The sequence below is a fragment of the Petromyzon marinus genome, chromosome 84 (genome assembly GCF_048934315.1).
Source record: "Petromyzon marinus isolate PM22_M1 ecotype Great Lakes invasive population chromosome 84, UKy_Petmar_22M1.pri1.0, whole genome shotgun sequence".
Classification (NCBI taxonomy): domain Eukaryota; kingdom Metazoa; phylum Chordata; class Hyperoartia; order Petromyzontiformes; family Petromyzontidae; genus Petromyzon; species Petromyzon marinus.
Genome location: NC_133749.1, coordinates 1,299,091 through 1,317,500, shown reverse-complemented (window position 1 = coordinate 1,317,500; position 18,410 = coordinate 1,299,091). Strand labels below are relative to the sequence as shown.

General features: G+C 52.1%; 1 protein-coding gene across 1 annotated transcript in view; it reads right to left on the bottom strand.

Annotated features, from left to right (window-relative positions):
• Positions 1-16,504, bottom strand: part of LOC116937068 (tRNA (uracil-5-)-methyltransferase homolog A-like) — a gene marked incomplete at its 5' end in the record, with an annotated part of 56,599 nt that extends 40,095 nt beyond the window's left edge. Inside the window, 2 exons of the mRNA XM_076057795.1 lie at positions 4,623-4,633; positions 16,391-16,504. Of these exons, the coding sequence (XP_075913910.1) occupies positions 4,623-4,633; positions 16,391-16,504 (125 nt within the window). The remainder of the gene's footprint in view (positions 1-4,622; positions 4,634-16,390) is intronic.
• Positions 16,505-18,410: the final 1,906 nt, after the last annotated feature.

The following is an 18,410-nucleotide window of genomic DNA, read 5'->3' as shown; positions in this document are numbered from 1 at the left end:
AGTGAGTCAGTGAGTGAGTGAGTGAGTCAGTGAGTCAGTGAGTGAGTCAGTGAGTGAGTCAGTGAGTCAGTGAGTGAGTCAGTGAGTGAGTGAGTCAGTGAGTGATTCAGTGAGTGAGTGAGTGTGTGAGTCAGTGAGTGAGTCAGTGAGTGAGTGAGTCATTGAGTGAGTCAGTGAGTCATTGAGTGAGTCAGTGAGTCAGTGAGTGAGTCAGTGAGTGAGTGAGTGAGTCATTGAGTGAGTCAGTGAGTCATTGAGTGAGTCAGTGAGTCAGTGAGTGAGTCAGTGAGTGAGTGAGTGAGTCATTGAGTGAGTCAGTGAGTCATTGAGTGAGTCAGTGAGTCAGTGAGTGAGTCAGTGAGTGAGTGAGTGAGTCATTGAGTGAGTCAGTGAGTGAGTCATTGAGTGAGTCAGTGAGTCAGTGAGTGAGTCAGTGAGTGAGTGAGTGAGTCATTGAGTGAGTCAGTGAGTCAGTGAGTGAGTCAGTGAGTGAGTGAGTGAGTGAGTCAGTGAGTCATTGAGTGAGTCAGTGAGTCAGTGAGTGAGTCAGTGAGTCATTGAGTGAGTCAGTGAGTGAGTGAGTCAGAGAGTGAGTGAGTCAGTGAGTCAGTGAGTGAGTCAGTGAGTCAGTGAGTGAGTCAGTGAGTGAGTGAGTGAGTCAGTGAGTGATTCAGTGAGTGAGTGAGTGTGTGAGTGAGTGAGTGAGTGAGTCAGTGAGTGAGTGAGTGAGTCATTGAGTGAGTCAGTGAGTCATTGAGTGAGTCAGTGAGTGAGTCAGTGAGTGAGTGAGTGAGTCATTGAGTGAGTCAGTGAGTCATTGAGTGAGTCAGTGAGTCAGTGAGTGAGTCAGTGAGTGAGTGAGTGAGTCATTGAGTGAGTCAGTGAGTCATTGAGTGAGTCAGTGAGTCAGTGAGTGAGTCAGTGAGTGAGTGAGTGAGTCATTGAGTGAGTCAGTGAGTCAGTGAGTGAGTCATTGAGTGAGTCAGTGAGTCAGTGAGTGAGTCAGTGAGTGAGTGAGTCATTGAGTGAGTCAGTGAGTCAGTGAGTGAGTCAGTGAGTGAGTGAGTGAGTCAGTGAGTCATTGAGTGAGTCAGTGAGTCAGTGAGTGAGTCAGTGAGTCATTGAGTGAGTCAGTGAGTGAGTGAGTCAGTGAGTGAGTGAGTGAGTCAGTGAGTCAGTGAGTGAGTCAGTGAGTCAGTGAGTGAGTCAGTGAGTCAGTGAGTGAGTCAGTGAGTGAGTGAGTGAGTCAGTGAGTGATTCAGTGAGTGAGTGTGTGAGTCAGTGAGTGAGTCAGTGAGTGAGTGAGTGAGTCATTGAGTGAGTCAGTGAGTCATTGAGTGAGTCAGTGAGTCAGTGAGTGAGTCAGTGAGTGAGTGAGTGAGTCATTGAGTGAGTCAGTGAGTCATTGAGTGAGTCAGTGAGTCAGTGAGTGAGTCAGTGAGTGAGTGAGTGAATCATTGAGTGAGTCAGTGAGTCATTGAGTGAGTCAGTGAGTCAGTGAGTGAGTCAGTGAGTGAGTGAGTGAGTCATTGAGTGAGTCAGTGAGTCAGTGAGTGAGTCATTGAGTGAGTCAGTGAGTCAGTGAGTGAGTCAGTGAGTGAGTGAGTGAGTGAGTCATTGAGTGAGTCAGTGAGTGAGTGAGTGAGTGAGTCAGTGAGTCATTGAGTGAGTCAGTGAGTCAGTGAGTGAGTCAGTGAGTGAGTGAGTGAGTGAGTCATTGAGTGAGTCAGTGAGTCATTGAGTGAGTCAGCGAGTGAGTGAGTGAGTCAGTGAGTCATTGAGTGAGTCAGTGAGTCAGTGAGTGAGTCGGTGAGTCATTGAGTGAGTCAGTGAGTGAGTGAGTCAGTGAGTCAGTGAGTGAGTCAGTGAGTCAGTGAGTGAGTCAGTGAGTGAGTGAGTGAGTCAGTGAGTGATTCAGTGAGTGAGTGAGTGTGTGAGTCAGTGAGTGAGTCAGTGAGTGAGTGAGTGAGTCATTGAGTGAGTCAGTGAGTCATTGAGTGAGTCAGTGAGTCAGTGAGTGAGTCAGTGAGTGAGTGAGTGAGTCATTGAGTGAGTCAGTGAGTCATTGAGTGAGTCAGTGAGTCAGTGAGTGAGTCAGTGAGTGAGTGAGTGAGTCATTGAGTGAGTCAGTGAGTCATTGAGTGAGTCAGTGAGTCAGTGAGTGAGTCAGTGAGTGAGTGAGTGAGTGAGTCATTGAGTGAGTCAGTGAGTCAGTGAGTGAGTCATTGAGTGAGTCAGTGAGTCAGTGAGTGAGTCAGTGAGGGAGTGAGTGAGTCATTGAGTGAGTCAGTGAGTCAGTGAGTGAGTCAGTGAGTGAGTGAGTGAGTCAGTGAGTCATTGAGTGAGTCAGTGAGTCAGTGAGTGAGTGAGTGAGTCAGTGAGTCATTGAGTGAGTGAGTCAGTGAGTGAGTGAGTGAGTCATTGAGTGAGTCAGTGAGTCAGTGAGTGAGTCAGTGAGTGAGTGAGTGAGTGAGTCAGTGAGTCATTGAGTGAGTCAGTGAGTCAGTGAGTGAGTCACTGAGTCATTGAGTGAGTCAGTGAGTGAGTGAGTGAGTGAGTCAGTGAGTGAGTGAGTGAGTCATTGAGTGAGTCAGTGAGTGAGTCAGTGAGTGAGTGAGTGAGTGTATGAGTGTGTGAGTGAGTCAGTGAGTGAGTGAGTGAGTGAGTCATTGAGTGAGTCAGTGAGTCATTGAGTGAGTCAGTGAGTCAGTGAGTGAGTCAGTGAGTGAGTGAGTGAGTCAGTGAGTGATTCAGTGAGTGAGTGAGTGTGTGAGTCAGTGAGTGAGTGAGTGAGTCATTGAGTGAGTCAGTGAGTCATTGAGTGAGTCAGTGAGTCAGTGAGCGAGTCAGTGAGTGAGTGAGTGAGTCATTGAGTGAGTCAGTGAGTCATTGAGTGAGTCAGTGAGTCAGTGAGTGAGTCAGTGAGTGAGTGAGTGAGTCATTGAGTGAGTCAGTGAGTCATTGAGTGAGTCAGTGAGTCAGTGAGTGAGTCAGTGAGTCATTGAGTGAGTCAGTGAGTGAGTGAGTCAGTGAGTGAGTGAGTGAGTCAGTGAGTCAGTGAGTGAGTCAGTGAGTGAGTGAGTGAGTCAGTGAGTGATTCAGTGAGTGAGTGAGTGTGTGAGTCAGTGAGTGAGTCAGTGAGTGAGTGAGTGAGTCATTGAGTGAGTCAGTGAGTCATTGAGTGAGTCAGTGAGTGAGTCAGTGAGTGAGTAAGTGAGTGAGTCATTGAGTGAGTCAGTGAGTCATTGAGTGAGTCAGTGAGTCAGTGAGTGAGTCAGTGAGTGAGTGAGTGAGTCATTGAGTGAGTCAGTGAGTCATTGAGTGAGTCAGTGAGTGAGTCAGTGAGTGAGTGAGTGAGTCATTGAGTGAGTCAGTGAGTCAGTGAGTGAGTCATTGAGTGAGTCAGTGAGTCAGTGAGTGAGTCAGTGAGTGAGTGAGTGAGTCATTGAGTGAGTCAGTGAGTCAGTGAGTGAGTCAGTGAGTGAGTGAGTGAGTCAGTGAGTCATTGAGTGAGTCAGTGAGTCAGTGAGTGAGTCAGTGAGTCATTGAGTGAGTCAGTGAGTGAGTGAGTCAGTGAGTGAGTGAGTGAGTCATTGAGTGAGTCAGTGAGTCAGTGAGGGAGTCAGTGAGTGAGTGAGTGAGTCAGTGAGTCATTGAGTGAGTCAGTGAGTCAGTGAGTGAGTCACTGAGTCATTGAGTGAGTCAGTGAGTGAGTGAGTGAGTGAGTCAGTGAGTGAGTGAGTGAGTCATTGAGTGAGTCAGTGAGTGAGTCAGTGAGTGAGTGAGTGAGTGTATGAGTGTGTGAGTGAGTCAGTGAGTGAGTGAGTGAGTCATTGAGTGAGTCAGTGAGTCATTGAGTGAGTCAGTGAGTCAGTGAGTGAGTCAGTGAGTGAGTGAGTGAGTCAGTGAGTGATTCAGTGAGTGAGTGTGTGAGTCAGTGAGTGAGTCAGTGAGTGAGTGAGTGAGTCATTGAGTAAGTCAGTGAGTCATTGAGTGGGTCAGTGAGTCAGTGAGCGAGTCAGTGAGTGAGTGAGTGAGTCATTGAGTGAGTGAGGGAGCAAGCGAGCGAGTGAGTGAACGAGTGAGCGAGTGAACGAGTGAGTGAACGAGCGAGTGAGTGAACGAGTGAACGAGTGAGTGAGCGAGCGAGTGAGTGAACGAGTGAGTGAGTGACTGAGCGAGTGAGTGAGTGAGTGTATGAGTGAGTGAACGAGTGAGCGAGTGAGTGAACGAGTGAGTGAGTGAACGACTGAGCGAGCTAGTGAGTGAGTAAGTGGGTGAGTGAGTGAGTGAGTGAACGAGCGAGCGAGTGAGTGAACGAGTGAGTGAGTGAACGACTGAGCGAGCTAGTGAGTGAGTAAGTGGGTGAGTGAGTGAGTGAGTGAGCGAGCGAGTGAGTGAACGAGTGAGCGAGTGAGTGAGTGAGTGAACAAGTGAGTGAGTGAGTGAGTGAACGAGTGAGTGAACGACTGAGCGAGCTAGTGAGCGAGTGAGTGAGCGAGTGAGTGAGTGAGTGAGCGAGTGAGTGAGTGAGTGAGTAAGTAAGCGAGTGAGTGAACGAGTGAGTGAATGAGTGAGTGAACGAGTGAGTGAGCTAGTGAGTGAGTGAGTGAGCCACGCACCGCACGAGTGTCTGCATTGCAAGGGCCACCAGCACCGTAGCGCCGTCCACGTGAGCCGAGCCGGTGGGCGGAGCGACACAGCAAGAGCCCAGGCGGTAGGCCCCCAGGCGAAAACCCACCACTCGCTCACCACACTCACCACGACCCACACTCAGCTCACACTTGTTCCTGTAGCCTCGCTACACTCACACAGTACACACAGTACACACACAGTACACACACTCAGCTCACACTTGTTCCTGTAGCCTCGCTACACTCACACAGTACACACAGTACACACACAGTACACACACAGTACACACACACACAGCAAGAGCCCAGGCGGTAGGCCCCCAGGCGAAAACCCACCACTCGCTCACCACACTCACCACGACCCACACTCAGCTCACACTTGTTCCTGTAGCCTCGCTACACTCACACACAGTACACAGCACACACACAGTACACACACAGTACACACACAGTACACACACAGTACACACACACACAGCAAGAGCCCAGGCGGTAGGCCCCCAGGCGAAAACCCACCACTCGCTCACCACACTCACCACGACCCACACTCAGCTCACACTTGTTCCTGTAGCCTCGCTACACTCACACAGTACACACAGTACACACACAGTACACACACACACATAGTACACTCACACAGTACACACACAGTACACACACACACAGCAAGAGCCCAGGCGGTAGGCCCCCAGGCGAAAACCCACCACTCGCTCACCACACTCACCACGACCCACACTCAGCTCACACTTGTTCCTGTAGCCTCGCTACACTCACACAGTACACACACACACAGTACACACACAGTACACACAGTACACACACAGTACACACACACAGTACACACACAGTACACACACACAGTACACACACACACAGTACACACACAGTACACACACACACAGCAAGAGCCCAGGCGGTAGGCCCCCAGGCGAAAACCCACCACTCGCTCACCGCACTCACCACGACCCACACTCAGCTCACACTTGTTCCTGTAGCCTCGCTACACTCACACACACACAGCACACACACAGTACACACACAGTACACACACAGTACACACACAGTACACACACACACAGTACACACACACACAGTACACACACACACAGCAAGAGCCCAGGCGGTAGGCCCCCAGGCGAAAACCCACCACTCGCTCACCGCACTCACCACGACCCACACTCAGCTCACACTTGTTCCTGTAGCCTCGCTACACTCACACAGTACACACAGTACACACACAGTACACACACAGTACACACACACACAGCAAGAGCCCAGGCGGTAGGCCCCCAGGCGAAAACCCACCACTCGCTCACCACACTCACCACGACCCACACTCAGCTCACACTTGTTCCTGTAGCCTCGCTACACTCACACAGTACACACAGTACACACACAGTACACACACAGTACACACACACAGTACACACAGTACACACACAGTACACACACAGTACACACACACAGTACACACACACAGCAAGAGCCCAGGCGGTAGGCCCCCAGGCGAAAACCCACCACTCGCTCACCGCACTCACCACGACCCACACTCAGCTCACACTTGTTCCTGTAGCCTCGCTACACTCACACAGTACACACAGTACACACAGTACACACACAGTACACACAGTACACACACACAGTACACACACACACAGCAAGAGCCCAGGCGGTAGGCCCCCAGGCGAAAACCCACCACTCGCTCACCACACTCACCACGACCCACACTCAGCTCACACTTGTTCCTGTAGCCTCGCTACACTCACACAGTACACACACACAGTACACACACACAGTACACACAGTACACACACACAGCTCACACTTGTTCCTGTAGCCTCGCTACACTCACACACACACAGTACACTCACACAGTACACACACAGTACACACAGTACACACAGTACACACACACAGTACACACAGTACACACACAGTACACACACACAGTACACACACAGTACACACACAGTACACACAGTACACACACAGTACACACAGTACACACACAGTACACACACAGTACACACACAGTACACACACACACAGCAAGAGCCCAGGCGGTAGGCCCCCAGGCGAAAACCCACCACTCGCTCACCACACTCACCACGACCCACACTCAGCTCACACTTGTTCCTGTAGCCTCGCTACACTCACACAGTACACACACAGTACACACACACAGTACACACACACACATAGTACACACACAGTACACACACAGTACACACACAGTACACACACAGTACACACACACACAGCAAGAGCCCAGGCGGTAGGCCCCCAGGCAGAAACCCACCACTCGCTCACCACACTCACCACGACCCACACTCAGCTCACACTTGTTCCTGTAGCCTCGCTACACTCACACAGTACACACAGTACACACACAGTACACACACAGTACACACACACAGTACACACAGTACACACACAGTACACACACACACACAGTACACACACAGTACACACAGTACACACACAGTACACACACACACAGCAAGAGCCCAGGCGGTAGGCCCCCAGGCGAAAACCCACCACTCGCTCACCGCACTCACCACGACCCACACTCAGCTCACACTTGTTCCTGTAGCCTCGCTACACTCACACAGTACACACAGTACACACACAGTACACACACACAGTACACACACAGTACACACACACAGTACACACACAGTACACACACAGTACACACACACAGTACACACACAGTACACACACACACAGCAAGAGCCCAGGCGGTAGGCCCCCAGGCGAAAACCCACCACTCGCTCACCGCACTCACCACGACCCACACTCAGCTCACACTTGTTCCTGTAGCCTCGCTACACTCACACAGTACACACACAGTACACACACAGTACACACACAGTACACACACACACAGCAAGAGCCCAGGCGGTAGGCCCCCAGGCGAAAACCCACCACTCGCTCACCACACTCACCACGACCCACACTCAGCTCACACTTGTTCCTGTAGCCTCGCTACACTCACACACAGTACACACAGTACACACACAGTACACACAGTACACACACAGTACACACACACACAGCAAGAGCCCAGGCGGTAGGCCCCCAGGCGAAAACCCACCACTCGCTCACCACACTCACCGCGACCCACACTCAGCTCACACTTGTTCCTGTAGCCTCGCTACACACAGTACACACAGTACACACAGTACACACACAGTACACACAGTACACACACAGTACACACACAGTACACACAGTACACACACACAGTACACACACAGTACACACACACACAGCAAGAGCCCAGGCGGTAGGCCCCCAGGCAGAAACCCACCACTCGCTCACCACACTCACCACGACCCACACTCAGCTCACACTTGTTCCTGTAGCCTCGCTACACTCACACAGTACACACACACAGTACACACACACAGTACACACAGTACACACACACAGCTCACACTTGTTCCTGTAGCCTCGCTACACTCACACAGTACACACAGTACACACACAGTACACACAGTACACACACAGTACACACACACACAGTACACACACACACAGCAAGACCCCAGGCGGTAGGCCCCCAGGCGAAAACCCACCACTCGCTCACCACACTCACCGCGACCCACACTCAGCTCACACTTGTTCCTGTAGCCTCGCTACACTCACACAGTACACACACACAGTACACACACAGTACACACACAGTACACACACAGTACACACACACACAGCAAGAGCCCAGGCGGTAGGCCCCCAGGCGAAAACCCACCACTCGCTCACCACACTCACCACGACCCACACTCAGCTCACACTTGTTCCTGTAGCCTCGCTACACTCACACAGTACACACACAGTACACACACACAGTACACACAGTACACACACAGTACACACACACACAGCAAGAGCCCAGGCGGTAGGCCCCCAGGCGAAAACCCACCACTCGCTCACCACACTCACCACGACCCACACTCAGCTCACACTTGTTCCTGTAGCCTCGCTACACTCACACAGTACACACAGTACACACACACACACGGTACACACACAGTACACACACACAGCTCACACTTGTTCCTGTAGCCTCGCTACACTCACACAGTACACACACAGTACACACACAGTACACACACTCAGCTCACACTTGTTCCTGTAGCCTCGCTACACTCACACAGTACACACAGTACACACACACAGTACACACACAGTACACACAGTACACACACACAGCTCACACTTGTTCCTGTAGCCTCGCTACACTCACACAGTACACACAGTACACACACACAGTACACACAGTACACACACAGTACACACACAGTACACACACAGTACACACACAGTACACTCACACAGTACACACACACAGTACACACACAGTACACACACACAGTACACACACACACAGTACACACACACACAGTACACACACAGTACACACACACACAGCAAGAGCCCAGGCGGTAGGCCCCCAGGCGAAAACCCACCACTCGCTCACCACACTCACCACGACCCACACTCAGCTCACACTTGTTCCTGTAGCCTCGCTACACTCACACAGCACACACACACAGTACACACACACAGTACACACAGTACACACACAGTACACACACACACAGCAAGAGCCCAGGCGGTAGGCCCCCAGGCGAAAACCCACCACTCGCTCACCACACTCACCACGACCCACACTCAGCTCACACTTGTTCCTGTAGCCTCGCTACACTCACACACAGTACACACAGTACACACACACAGTACACACACTCAGCTCACACTTGTTCCTGTAGCCTCGCTACACTCACACAGTACACACAGTACACACAGTACACACAGTACACACACACACACAGTACACACACAGTACACACACAGTACACACACAGTACACACACTCAGCTCACACTTGTTCCTGTAGCCTCGCTACACTCACACAGTACACACAGTACACACACACAATACACACACAGTACACACAGTACACACACACACAGCAAGAGCCCAGGCGGTAGGCCCCCAGGCAGAAACCCACCACTCGCTCACCGCACTCACCACGACCCACACTCAGCTCACACTTGTTCCTGTAGCCTCGCTACACACAGTACACACACACAGTACACACAGTACACACAGTACACTCACACACACACAGTACACACACAGTACACACACACACACACAGTACACACACACAGTACACACACAGTACACACACACACAGTACACACACAGTACACACACAGTACACTCACACAGTACACACACACAGTACACACACAGTACACACACAGTACACACAGTACACACACAGTACACACACAGTACACACAGTACACACACAGTACACACACACACAATACACACAGTACACACACAGTACACACACACAGTACACACACAGTACACACACTCAGCTCACACTTGTTCCTGTAGCCTCGCTACACTCACACAGTACACACACACAGTACACACACACAGTACACACACAGTACACACACACAGTACACACACAGTACACACACTCAGCTCACACTTGTTCCTGTAGCCTCGCTACACACAGTACACACACAGTACACACACACAGTACACACACACAGTACACTCACACAGTACACACACAATACATACAGTACACACAGTACACACACACAGTACACACACAGTACACACACAGTACACACACAGTACACACACAGTACACACACACAGTACACACACACAGTACACTCACACAGTACACACACAATACATACAGTACACACAGTACACACACACAGTACACACACAGTACACACACACACACAGTACACTCACACAGTACACACACAGTACACACACACACACACAGTACACACACAGTACACACACACACACAGTACACACACAGTACACACAGTACACACACAGTACACACACACACACAGCAAGACCCCAGGCGGTAGGCCCCCAGGCAGAAACCCACCACTCGCTCACCACACTCACCACGACCCACACTCAGCTCACACTTGTTCCTGTAGCCTCGCTACACTCACACACAGTACACACAGTACACACACACAGTACACACACTCAGCTCACACTTGTTCCTGTAGCCTCGCTACACTCACACAGTACACACAGTACACACAGTACACACAGTACACACACACACACAGTACACACACAGTACACACACAGTACACACACAGTACACACACTCAGCTCACACTTGTTCCTGTAGCCTCGCTACACTCACACAGTACACACAGTACACACAGTACACACACTCAGCTCACACTTGTTCCTGTAGCCTCGCTACACTCACACAGTACACACAGTACACACAGTACACACACTCAGCTCACACTTGTTCCTGTAGCCTCGCTACACTCACACAGTACACACAGTACACACAGTACACACACAGTACACACACAGTACACACACAGTACACACACACAGTACACACACAGTACACACACAGTACACACACAGTACACACACTCAGCTCACACTTGTTCCTGTAGCCTCGCTACACTCACACAGTACACACACAGTACACACACAGTACACACACAGTACACACACAGTACACACACTCAGCTCACACTTGTTCCTGTAGCCTCGCTACACTCACACAGTACACACACACAGTACACACACACACAATACACACAAGGTACACACACAGCATACACACAGTACACACACACAGTACACACACACAGTACACACACAGTACACACACAGTACACACAGTACAGACACACAGTACACACACACAGTACACACAGTACACACACAGTACACACACACACACACAGTACACACACTCAGCTCACACTTGTTCCTGTAGCCTCGCTACACTCACACACACAGTACACACAGTACACACAGTACACACACAGTACACACACACACAGTACACACACACACAGTACACACAGTACACACACTCAGCTCACACTTGTTCCTGTAGCCTCGCTACACTCACACAGTACACACACAGTACACACACAGTACACACACACAGTACACACACAGTACACACACAGTACACACACAGTACACACAGTATACACACAGTACACACACACACAGTACACACAGTACACACACACAGTACACACAGTACACACAGTACACACACTCAGCTCACACTTGTTCCTGTAGCCTCGCTACACTCACACAGTACACACACAGTACACACACACAGTACACACACACAGTACACACAGTGCACACACAGTACACACACACAGTACACACACAGTACACACACAGTACACACACACAGTACACACACACAGTACACACACACAGTACACACACAGGACACACACAGTACACACACAGTACACACACACAGTACACACACAGTACACACACACAGTACACACACACAGTACACACACACAGTACACACACACAGTACACACACAGCACGGTACACACACAGTACACACACAGTACACACACACAGTACACACACAGTACACACACGGTACACACAGTACACACACAGTACACACACAGTACACACACACAGTACACACACACAGTACACACACGGTACACACAGTACACACAGCACGGTACACACACAGTACACACACACAGTACACACACGGTACACACACAGTACACACACAGGGTGGGTGGGTGAGTGAGTGGCTGAGTGAGTTGCTGAGTGAGTAGCTGAGTGAGTGGCTGAGTGAGTGAGTGGCTGAGTGAGTGAGTGGCTGAGTGAGTGGCTGAGTGGCTGAGCAAGTGGCTGAGCAAGTGGCTGAGTGAGTGGCTGAGTGAGTGGCTGAGTGAGTGGCTGAGTGAGTGAGTGGCTGAGTGAGTTGCTGAGTGAGTGAGTGGCTGAGTGAGTGGCTGAGTGAGTGGCTGAGTGAGTGGCTGAGTGAGTGGCTGAGTGAGTGAGTGGCTGAGTGAGTGAGTGGCTGAGTGAGTTAGTGGCTGAGTGAGTGAGTGGCTGAGTGAGTGGCTGAGTGGCTGAGTAAGTGGCTGAGTGAGTGGCTGAGTGAGTGGCTGAGTGAGTGGCTGAGTGAGTGGCTGAGTGAGTGAGTGGCTGAGTGAGTGGGTGAGTGAGTGAGTGAGTGGCTGAGTGAGTGAGTGAGTGGCTGGCTGAGTGAGTGGCTAAGTGAGTGGGTGAGTGGGCAGCCGAGTGAGTGGGTGAGTGAGTGGGCAGCTGACCTGCAGAGGTGAGGAAGTGAGTGAGTGGCTGAGTGAGTGACTGAGTGAGTGGCTGAGTGAGTGAGTGGCTGAGTGAGTGAGTGGCTGAGTGAGTGGCTGAGTGAGTGGCTGAGTGGCTGAGTGAGTGGCTGAGTGAGTGGCTGAGTGAGTGGCTGAGTGGCTGAGTGAGTGGCTGAGTGAGTGGCTGAGTGAGTGGCTGGCTGAGTGAGTGAGTGGCTGAGTGAGTGGGTGAGTGGGCAGCTGAGTGAGTGAGTGGCTGAGTGAGTGGCTGAGTGAGTGAGTGGCTGAGTGAGTGGCTGAGTGAGTGGGCAGCTGCCCTGCAGGGGTGAGGGAGTGAGTGAGTGAGTGAGTGGCTGAGTGAGTGACTGAGTGAGTGGCTGAGTGAGTGGCTGAGTGAGTGGCTGAGTGAGTGGCTGAGTGCGTGGCTGAGTGGCTGAGTGAGTGGCTGAGTGAGTGGCTGAGTGAGTGAGTGGCTGAGTGAGTGGCTGAGTGAGTGGCTGAGTGGCTGAGTGAGTGGCTGAGTGAGTGGCTGAGTGAGTGGCTGAGTGAGTGGCTGAGTGAGTGAGTGGCTGAGTGAGTGGCTGAGTGAGTGGCTGAGTGGCTGAGTGAGTGGCTGAGTGAGTGGGTGAGTGAGTGACTGAGTGAGTGGCTGAGTGAGTGGGCAGCTGAGTGAGTGGCTGAGTGAGTGGCTGGCTGAGTGAGTGAGTGACTGGCTGAGTGAGTGAGTGGCTGAGTGAGTGGGTGAGTGGGCAGCTGAGTGAGTGAGTGGCTGAGTGAGTGGCTGAGTGAGTGGCTGAGTGAGTGGCTGAGTGAGTGGCTGAGTTGCTGAGTGAGTGGCTGAGTGAGTGGGTGAGTGAGTGACTGAGTGAGTGGCTGAGTGAGTGGGCAGCTGAGTGAGTGGCTGAGTGAGGAGCTGAGTGAGTGGCTGAGTGAGTGAGTGGCTGAGTGAGTGGCTGAGTGAGTGAGTGGCTGAGTGAGTGGATGAGTGAGTGGCTGAGTGAGTGAGTGGCTGAGTGAGTGGCTGAGTGGGCAGTTGAGTGAGTGAGTGGCTGAGTGAGTGGCTGAGTGAGTGGCTGAGTGAGTGGGCCGCTGCCCTGCAGGGGTGAGGGAGTGAGTGAGTGAGTGGCTGAGTGAGTGACTGAGTGAGTGAGTAAGTGGCTGAGTGAGTGAGTAAGTGGCTGAGTGAGTGACTGAGTGAGTGAGTGGCTGAGTGAGTGGCTGAGTGAGTGGCTGAGTGAGTGGCTGAGTGAGTGGCTGAGTGAGTAGCTGAGTGGCTGAGTGAGTGGCTGAGTGAGTGGCTGGCTGAGTGAGTGGCTGAGTGAGTGGCTGAGTGAGTGAGTGGCTGAGTGAGTGAGTGGCTGAGTGAGTGGGTGAGTGAGTGGCTGAGTGTGTGGCTGAGTGAGTGGCTGAGTGAGTGGCTGAGTGAGTGCTGAGTGGCTGAGTGAGTGGCTGAGTGAGTGGGTGAGTGAGTGGGTGAGTGAGTGACTGAGTGAGTGGCTGAGTGAGTGGGCAGCTGAGTGAGTGGCTGAGTGAGCAGCTGAGTGAGCGGCTGAGTGAGTGGCTGAGTGAGTGGGCAGCTGACCTGCAGGGGTGAGTGAGTGAGTGAATGAGTGGCTGAGTGAGTGGGTGGCTGAGTGAGTGGGTGGCTGAGTGAGTGAGTGGCTGAGTGACTGAGTGAGTGACTGAGTGACTGAGTGAGTGACTGAGTGAGTGAGTGAGTGGCTGAGTGAGTGAGTGGCTGAGTGACTGAGTGAGTGACTGAGTGACTGAGTGAGTGACTGAGTGAGTGGCTGAGTGAGTGACTGAGTGACTGAGTGAGTGGATGAGTGAGTGGGTGAGTGGCTGAGTGAGTGGGCAGCTGAGTGAGTGGCTGAGCGAGTGAGTGAGTGGCTGAGTGAGTGGGCAGCTGAGTGAGTGGCTGAGTGAGGGAGTGACTGAGTGAGTGAGTGACTGAGTGAGTGGCTGAGTGAGTGAGTGGCTGAGTGAGTGAGTGGCTGAGTGAGTGGCTGAGTGGGCAGCTGAGTGAGTGAGTGGCTGAGTGAGTGAGTGAGTGACTGAGTGAGTGAGTGACTGAGTGAGTGAGTGACTGAGTGAGTGAGTGACTGAGTGAGTGGCTGAGTGAGTGGCTGAGTGAGTGGGTGGCTGAGTGAGTGGGTGGCTGAGTGGCTGAGTGGGCAGCTGACCTGCAGGGGTGAGGGAGTGAGTGAGTGAGTGGGTGAGTGAGTGACTGAGTGAGTGGCTGAGTGAGTGGCTGAGTGAGTGACTGAGTGAGTGGCTGAGTGAGTGGCTGAGTGAGTGGCTGAGTGGGCAGCTGAGTGAGTGGGCAGCTGAGTGAGTAAGTGGCTGAGTGAGTGAGTGAGTGGCTGAGTGAGGGAGTGACTGAGTGAGTGAGTGACTGAGTGAGTGGCTGAGTGAGTGAGTGGCTGAGTGAGTGAGTGGCTGAGGGAGTGAGTGGCTGAGTGAGTGGTTGAGTGAGTGGCTGAGTGAGTGAGTGAGTGGCTGAGTGAGTGACTGAGTGAGTGGCTGAGTGAGTGGCTGAGTGGGCAGCTGAGTGAGTGGCTGAGTGAGTGGCTGAGTGAGTGGGCAGCTGAGTGAGTGGCTGAGTGGGCAGCTGAGTGAGTGGCTGAGTGGGCAGCTGAGTGAGTGGCTGAGTGGGCAGCTGAGTGAGTGAGTGACTGAGTGAGTGAGTGGCTGAGTGGCTGAGTGAGTGGCTGAGTGGGCAGCTGAGTGAGTGGGCAGCTGAGTGAGTGGCTGAGTGAGTGGGTGAGTGAGTGACTGAGTGAGTGGCTGAGTGAGTGGGCAGCTGAGTGAGTGACTGAGTGAGTGGCTGAGTGAGTGGCTGAGTGGGCAGCTGAGTGAGTGGGTGAGTGGGCAGCTGAGTGAGTGGGCAGCTGAGTGAGTGGGTGAGTGGGCAGCTGAGTGAGTGGGCAGCTGAGTGAGTGGCTGAGTGAGTGGCTGAGTGAGTGAGTGAGTGGCTGAGTGAGTGGCTGAGTGAGTGGCTGAGTGAGTGAGTGAGTGGCTGAGTGAGTGGCTGAGTGAGTGAGTGACTGAGTGGCTGAGTGACTGAGTGGCTGAGTGGGCAGCTGACCTGCAGGGGTGAGGGAGTGAGTGAGTGAGTGACTGAGTGAGTGGCTGAGTGAGTGAGTGGCTGAGTGAGTGGGTGACTGAGTGGGTGAGTGGCTGAGTGGGCAGCTGAGTGAGTGGCTGAGTGAGTGGGTGGCTGAGTGGCTGAGTGAGTGGCTGAGTGAGTGGCTGAGTGAGTGACTGAGTGGCTGAGTGAGTGAGTGGCTGAGTGACTGAGTGGCTGAGTGGCTGAGTGGCTGAGTGGGCAGCTGAGTGAGTGGGTGAGTGGGCAGCTGAGTGAGTGAGTGGCTTACTGAGTGAGTGAGTGGGTGAGTGGGTGAGTGGCTGAGTGAGTGGCTGAGTGATTGGCTGAGTGGGCAGCTGAGTGAGTGGGTGAGTGGGCAGCTGAGTGAGTGAGTGGCTTACTGAGTGAGTGAGTGGGTGAGTGGCTGAGTGAGTGGCTGAGTGATTGGCTGAGTGGGCAGCTGAGTGAGTGGGTGAGTGGGCAGCTGAGTGAGTGGGCAGCTGACCTGCAGGGGTGAGGGAGTGATGCCTTGGAAAGGACAGCACAGGTGGTCAAACTTCTCTCTCTGGTTCAGCACCCAGGGCTGCAGGGCACGGTTGTTGGCACAGATGTCCCTGGGTCAGAGGTCAAAGGTCAGAGGTCATGGGCAAGCCACAGTGAGTGAGTGAGTCTGTGAGTGAGTGTGTCAGTGAGTGGGTGAGTCAGTGAGTGGGTGGGTGGGTGAGTCAGTGAGTGAGTGGGTCAGTGAGTGAGTGAGTGAGTGTGTGAGTGAGTCAGTGAGTGAGTGTGTGGGTGGGTTGGTGGGTGAGTGAGTGAGTCAGTGAGTGAGTGAGTGTATGAGTGAGTGTGTCAGTGAGTGAGTGAGTGTATGAGTGAGTGTGTCAGTGAGTGAGTGTGTGTATGAGTCAGTGAGTGGGTGAGTGAGTCAGTGAGTGGGTGGGTGAGTCAGTGAGTGAGTGAGTGAGTGGGTGAGTGAGTGTGTGTGTAAGTCAGTGAGTGAGTGAGTGTGTGAGTGAGTCAGTGAGTGAGTGAGTGTGTGGGTGGGTTGGTGGGTGAGTGAGTGAGTCAGTGAGTGAGTGAGTGTATGAGTGAGTGTGTCAGTGAGTGAGTGAGTGTGTGAGTGAGTGTGTGAGTGAGTGTATGAGTGAGTGTATGAGTGTGTGAGTGTGTCAGTGAGTGTGTGAGTGAGTGAGACAGTGATTGAGTGAGTGACTGAGTAAGTGAGTGACTGAGTGAGTCAATGAGTGAGTGAGTCAGTGAGTGTATGAGTGTGTGAGTGAGTGTATGAGTGAGTGAGTCAGTGAGTGTGTGAGTGAGTGATTGAGTGTTTGAGTGAGTGAGTCAGTCAGTGAGTGTGTGTGTGTATGAGTGAGTGAGTGAGTGAGTCAGTGAGTGAGTGAGTGAGTGGGTGAGTGAGTGTGTGTGTAAGTCAGTGAGTGAGTGAGTGTGTGAGTGAGTCAGTGAGTGAGTGAGTGTGTGGGTGGGTTGGTGGGTGAGTGAGTGAGTCAGTGAGTGAGTGAGTGTATGAGTGAGTGTGTCAGTGAGTGAGTGAGTGTGTGAGTGAGTGTGTGAGTGAGTGTATGAGTGAGTGTATGAGTGTGTGAGTGTGTCAGTGAGTGTGTGAGTGAGTGAGACAGTGATTGAGTGAGTGACTGAGTAAGTGAGTGACTGAGTGAGTCAATGAGTGAGTGAGTCAGTGAGTGTATGAGTGTGTGAGTGAGTGTATGAGTGAGTGAGTCAGTGAGTGTGTGAGTGAGTGATTGAGTGTTTGAGTGAGTGAGTCAGTCAGTGAGTGTGTGTGTGTATGAGTGAGTGAGTGAGTGAGTCAGTGAGTGAATGAGTGAGTGTGTGAGTGAGTCAGTGAGTGTATGAGTGAGTCAGTGATATGAGTGAGTGTGTGAGTGAGTGTGTGAGCGAGTCAGTGAATCAGTGAGTGAGTCAGTGAATCAGTAAGTGAGTCAGTGAGTCAGTGAGTGTGTCAGTGAGTCAGTGAGTGAGTCATTGATTGTGTGAGTGAGTCTGTGAGGGAGTCAGTGAGTGTGTGAGTGAGTCAGTGAGTAAGTCAGTGAGTCAGTGAGTGAGTGAGTGAGTCAGTGAGTCATTGAGTGAGTCAGTGAGTGAGTCAGTGAGTGAGTCAGTGAGTGAGTGAGTGAGTCAGTCAGTGAGTGAGTGTGTGAGTCAGTGAGTGAGTGTGTGTATGAGTGAGTGAATGAGTCAGTGAGGGTGTGTGTGAGTGTGTGTATGTATGAGTGAGTGAGTGAGTGTGAGTGAATGAGTGAGTGAGTGAGTGTGTGAGTGAGTCAGTGACTGAGTGAGTGAGTGAGTGAGTGACTGAGTGAGTCAGTGAGTCAGTGAGTGAGTCAGTGAGTGAGTCATTGAGTGTGTGAGTGAGTCTGTGAGGGAGTCAGTGAGTGTGTGAGTGAGTGAGTGAGTCAGTGAGTGAGTCAGTGAGTAAGTCAGTGAGTCAGTGAGTGAGTGAGTTAGTGAGTGAGTGAGTGAGTGAGTCATTGAGTGAGACAGTGAGT